Raw genomic sequence first — 6,014 nt, forward strand, 5'->3', positions numbered from 1 at the left:
TGAATTTTTGGGTGCAACTCCGGCCTAATACCAAGCTCCTCCAGATCTTTCCTAGCCGGAAGACCATCCTTAGATTTCCCACAATGCAACAATGTAGAAACTAAACTCGCAGCCACATTTATCTCCACGTGCATTACATCTAAGTTGTGCCTCACCGGAAGTTCTTATTCAAAACAGAAAGAAAACAAGAACTTAAAATTAATCACAACATATTGATTGAAAATGTTAAAAATCACAAACGCAAGCGTCATACACCTCCCAGTATGGTAGCCTGAAAAAGATTGATCTCTTCTTCCATCTTGATAACTCATCCTCATCGACTTGAACTTCTTCTTCTTCCTCTTCCTCTTCCTCTGACTCACTGGGTAAACTCTCATTAGCAGAGCCTAAATCAGTACTAAGAACCCTTTTCCTCTTACTTGCAGATCGTTTAAAATTCCCAGTGTCATTGTTGAAGTTTCTCAGGTTTTGAGAAAATTCACGCCGAGTTAGTATTCTTCCCCTTCTCCCTTGTTCAGCTTTTCCATCAAACCACCTCTTCTTTCCCCTAAAATTATGAGGTGGTGGCAGACCCTTTCTATGGCACATGTAAACATGTTTTCTGCTGAACTTTAGACACATACTGTCGGTTTTTTTACCACAAAGCGGACACCCCATTTTACCCATTACTTTTGCAGCCTGCAAGGTTCCCATAAGCGGGAAAATCGCTGTCCGTCCAAAGCAGCATTGCCTTCAGACTAAAAGTATCTCGACTTACAGCATCAAAGGTTACCTCTCCAATGCTCCACAGTTGATTTAGATCGTCTATAAGGGGTTCTAAATACACATCAATGCTATTACCTGGTTTTTGTGGACCAGGAATCAACAATGAACGCATTATGTTCTCCTTCTTCATGCATAAGTCAGGCGGTAGATTGTAGTTCACTAACAACACAGGCCAGCAACTGTACGTCGAGTTCTTCATATTGAACAGATTAAATCCGTTAGTTGAGAGACCAAGCCTGAGGTTCCTCGGTTCAGCTGCAAAGGTAGGGTATTTAGCACTCATCTGATCCCATGTGACTGAATCAACAGGATGCCGAAGTTTTCCATCATTTCTTTTGTTGCTAAAGTGCCACCTCAAATCCTTTGTCATCTGCTCAGACCGGAACATTCTCTTCAGTCTTGTATTATTGGAAAGTAACGTAATACTTTCTGTGGGATGCCTTTCTTGTTCTCACCAGTATGCATATTAGTTTTCCATCTTGAAGCCTTGTATTTTGGACACTTCTCAAGATCCTTGAACCTCTTTCTCAATAAACAGCAGTCATTGACACATGCATGAATCTTCTCGTAACCCATATCAAACGATTTCAGAAATTTCTTCACCTCATACAGTGAAGTGTGGAGCACATTATCCTCTGGTAACATCTCCGGTAAGGTCTCCAGAAGATCATTGAAGCTCTTGTCAGACCACCCATTCTGAGTCTTCAATCTAAATAATGAAACAATTGCAGATAGCTTGCTATGATTTACACAGCTCGGATACAAAGGGGTTCCAGCTACAGCTATCTTTGCCAAGAATTCATCTTCTTTCTTGTCGTCTCCCTCTACCATCTCAGATAACTCCCCTGTACCCGCTAACTCTTCATCTAAATACTCAGCAGCTCCGTATAACCCAAAGATCTCATCAGCCCATTCAGTTATGCTGCTTTCACAATCAACCAGACCGATTCTTGTAAGCCACATCCATTCCCCTAGTAACCAGATGATCAACTACAACATCTCCTGAGTGACGATCTATATTGCGGCAGTCAATGCACGGACATACAATCATATCAAACCCTCCCAAAGCTGCAGCCACATCCCGTACAAACTTTGTAGCCCCACTCTCATAAGCAGGATCAACTCTTAAATAGATAATGAAAAGGAAAAAAAAAAAAAAAGTAATGTCCACCATTATCAGTAGCAAAAAATAAGAAACAACTACTGAAAGATAACATATATGATTAAAGTCATTACCTGCTAAGATGAACCCAAGCCTTTTCCACCATTACCAGTAGCAAAAATCAAATCAACGCATTCGTAGTCACACAGAACTCAATATATGACACAAAAAATTATCAGTAGCAAACAGATAACTCAATATATGTAAATGAATCCCTAATCAGTAGCAAACAGATAACAAACAGATAACTCAATCGAATCCCTAAAGTCAATCAGCACTAAAATGAATGGTTACTCAATATATGTGTAAACGAAGTGAAGATGAAATGAATCGAATCCCTAAAGTCAATCAGTAGCAAACAGATAACTCAATCGAATTCCTAAAACGAAAACAAAGAGATTGAGCTAAGAGATTGAAAATGCTAACTCAATCGAATCCCTAAAACGAAAAACAAAGAGATTGAGCTAAGAGATTGAAAATGCTAACTCAATCGAATCCCGAAGCAAATATGAAATCAAAACATGAAATTGAGCTAAGTATCGACAAAGATGATATCACGAAACATCTCTTTGATTTGGGCTAAGTGTCGACAGAGATGGCGCAATGAAGCTAAGTGTCTCTTCGATACCTTCAGCGACAGAGAGAGAGGAGAATGGAGCTGAAATGGCGGATGGGAGAAGCGGAATTGTGGTTTGGAAGGTTCAATCGATGGAGATTCGAGCTCATTTGATTTTTGTCTAACTTATTACACGGAAAAACTAATTTTGGGTTCCCGCTTATTGAAACTCTATAATAGCGTTTATATAACCCTATTATATTATACGATTTTTTAAATGTACCTATCATAGCAGTTTAATAAAACGTGCTATTATAATGTGCTATCAATGTGGACTTTTTTGTAGTGTTTGAAGCTTCGCTTGCCGTCAAAAACACTTAGGCAGGGTTAAAAACTCGTCAGGGGAAATCCCGTAATTTGGTGAAGTCTTGGTGAAGTAGTCGGCTAAACCATTTCGTCCTCGCTATCGATCGACAACACTTGATGTGTATCGATCGATTATAATCTTCAAGTACGTGGATCTTCACAGCTACATCGATCGACAACTCTGGATAAGTATCGATCGATTCTTCTCCGATTGTTGACTTCCCACTTGGTCTTGAATGGTCAACTCGGGTGTATTATCTCTTGTGCTCCAAAATGCTCCAAAAGCATCACTTTATCACGAAACACTCCTGAACCTGAAAACATACCTAACATAGAAAACACATTAGTTATATAATAAAAATATCATTATACCATGGTAGAAAATGGGTGAAATCAATGGTGTATCACAAAGCCACCAACAGCCAGTCCCGAAACATACAAAGTTACACGACCTCCTACGGTCGCGGCATAAACAAATAAACGGCCACACTCGGCATAGCACACAGCAAACACAATGAAAAGGGATATAATCCCAGAAAACTTCAAAAATCTAAATCTAAGTCGCAATATCCAGAGAGGGAAAACACAAACAAGCTCGCAGGCTGGTCTACCTCTTGGCCCCCGCCTCCGGCCTCTCCGCCTGCGCCCGTTTCCACTGTATCCTCCGAAACCTCGATGGGATCCCAGAGCTTTCTTACCCTTCCCTCGATTGGAGGAACCAGGGATTCGGCGTCAGCACAGCCCCTCATGAGAACATTCATCTCGGCGACCTCGGCGGGAAAGGAGAAGTACTCGCCCTGCGTTTTGTGGAGAGTAGCAACCGAGCCTCGGCACTCGCGAAAGTCACCCACGGTTTCCTGAGCTTCCTTCAAGATCCCGAACTCAGTGGCAAACATTCCGGCCATCCGCCTCATCTCGGCAACCACTCTCCTTCCCTTCCTTTCCGCACGTATGAGGGCTCGAGAATGAAATTCGGCCTGTTTACGGTTTTGTTCCTCAACCCCTGCCGGTATCGGAAAAGCTCTCTTTCGACCTCCTCGGATTTGAAGCGAGATAGTCGCCCTGCTCGGAAGTTTCCTTCGATCGCCGCGCCCCATACTCTCATCCCCTGCATGAACTTAAGGTCAAAGAAATGTACACATTATTACAAAGATACGATCAAAGTTCAGAGGACAAACCTCGTTGATTAAACGAGACCAGTCAGCGGTGACCTTCCTCCTCGCTTAATTGTCCAGCGACTCGTCGGACGTAAACGCGGGAGGGAGGTTGTCGAAAAAATCACCAGGGGGAGGAACCGCGCTAGTTCCACCCCTTTCTTCTGGGGTGAAACTAGGGTTCCATCCCGGCAGCGGATGATCTCCCGAGGCAGCTTCGAAGGCAACACCTTTGTCCTTCCGAGATCTGTTTTTCAGCCTCTGAGTGGACAAGTCGGAAATTTGCTCAACGAGAGGCTGGGGAGTGCTTCGCGATCGGTGGAGCTCCACCGCGCTTCGGATCCGTTCAAGAGTGAAGGAATCTAGAAAAACGGCCTTGACCGAAGAAGATCTCGCTTAGCGAAAAGATCGTTGGGGACCTCCGGAAAAGGGTTGTTCCCTGCATGAAATAATTTTTTTAATTTCTTCACGCACCTTAAACAAAACATCTCAAAACAGAAAGCAAAAGGTAGTCATATTACCGTGACCGTAATGCCATTCCCGACGGAGTAGATCGAGGAAGCTTCCTTCGACGGACTCCTCATCTATTTTGACAAAGAAGAAATGCTCGAACCAATCTTTGGGGTTCGAAGTAGTCCCATGGATTATCGTCAGATTGTTCCTTGCCTTTATGGAATATAAACCTTCGGTCGTCATTGGTCTGGTAGTCCAGAACCCCTCGAAGTCGCCAGGGCCGAGATCCATCCCCAACTCATAGCTCAAGATCACCACGCCGAGCCAACTCTCCATGGCTGGAATATTCAGCTGGCCCATAGAGAGCTCGAAACGGTGAAGGGCACGGGCGATGACGCCAGGGATCGGGAACCACATGCGGCAGTGCGACAAATAGGCCTCGTAGCAAGTAAAGAAACCTGGCGGAGGGTTCCTCGCGCTCTCGTTGCCGACCAGAATTCGGAACGTGACTCCATTCAGAATTTGGTAAAAGTTCCAAAGGGTCGTGAGATACTCGGGAAAAAACCGCGCTTGGTGTGAATGACGCGCTAGGCGCCCTCGGAGGACACTTGGGAATAGGATTCTCTTGCTGAGGCGGAGGCGATCCACCAAGAGCTATGTAGTACGCCTCCCTTTCGTCTTCCTCAACCACGAACTCATTTTTCGGGCTGATCACTTTGTTGGCAGGAAAATCGTCCGGAGACGAATGAGAAGAAGAATTCTTCTTGGAAGATCTTGATTTTAAAGACATCGTTTCTTTGAAAGAAAGGAGAGGATTCTTAAGAGAGAGATTCTTGGAAAATTCCTAAGTATAAAGATCTCGGGTAACCAGGGCCGAGATCCATCTTTATAGGCAAATTTTTTACTATTTACTCTGACTCTCGGCAACGATTACGTCTCCACACTTTCCGAACGAGCTATACCGCAAGCTAAGACCTGGTTACCCGAAGCACCACGGTTCCTAGCTAGCTGGGGGGCTAACTGTTGAGTCAAAATCGGTCAAGACGAAATCGATGTCCGAAAGTCCTCGAAAAAAAAGTAATATTTAAAACCTCGAAAAACCGAGAAAACGAATAACCGAAATAGGTCACCCGATGAAGAGGGTTCCGGGCGCCGGGCGCCCAGACCAACGTCTCGGTTTTGGGCGCCGGACGCCCAGACCAACGTCTCGGTTCTACGCGCCGGGCGGCCAGACTGAAGTCCTGGGCACCGGGCAACCAGACCGAAGTCCTGGGCACCGGGCGACCAGACCAACGTCCTGGGCGCGGGCAACCAGACCGGCGTTCCGTTACTGCGCGCCGGGAAGCCAGACCGAAGTCCTGGGCGTCGGGCATCCAGACCGACGTCCTGCTTCTGTATGTCGGGCGGCCACACCGAAGTCCTGGGCGCCGGGCGCCCAGACTCACGTCCTAGGCACCGGGTGTCCAGACCGACGTTCCATTTCTGCGCGCCGGGCAGCCAAACCGAAGTCCTGGGCACCGGGCGCCCAGACTCACGTCCTAGGCACCGGGTGTCCAGA

General features: G+C 45.6%; 1 protein-coding gene across 1 annotated transcript; it reads right to left on the reverse strand.

The window, feature by feature from the left end:
- Positions 1-225: 225 nt before the first annotated feature.
- On the reverse strand, positions 226-1,728 carry LOC130498108 (uncharacterized). The gene is made up of 3 exons (XM_056991465.1): positions 1,192-1,728; positions 758-1,135; positions 226-678 (listed from the first exon to the last, which is right to left on the reverse strand). The coding sequence occupies exons 1-3, from the start codon at positions 1,726-1,728 to the stop codon at positions 226-228; spliced, it is 1,368 nt and encodes a 455-aa protein (XP_056847445.1).
- Positions 1,729-6,014: the final 4,286 nt, after the last annotated feature.

Source organism: Raphanus sativus, chromosome 7, assembly GCF_000801105.2.
Source record: "Raphanus sativus cultivar WK10039 chromosome 7, ASM80110v3, whole genome shotgun sequence".
In the NCBI taxonomy this organism is placed as follows: domain Eukaryota; kingdom Viridiplantae; phylum Streptophyta; class Magnoliopsida; order Brassicales; family Brassicaceae; genus Raphanus; species Raphanus sativus.

What these genes read in the sequence shown, in the direction of transcription:
- LOC130498108 (XM_056991465.1), bottom strand. Translation starts at nt 1,728, where the DNA reads ATGTGGCTTACAAGAATCGGTCTGGTTGATTGTGAAAGCAGCATAACT. An exon ending in AGAAAGGCATCCCACAGAAA is followed by an intron (nt 1,136 to 1,191) that starts GTATTACGTTAC and finishes CGGTCTGAGCAG; the next exon opens with ATGACAAAGGATTTGAGGTG. An exon ending in GAGAGGTAACCTTTGATGCT is followed by an intron (nt 679 to 757) that starts GTAAGTCGAGAT and finishes GGAACCTTGCAG; the next exon opens with GCTGCAAAAGTAATGGGTAA.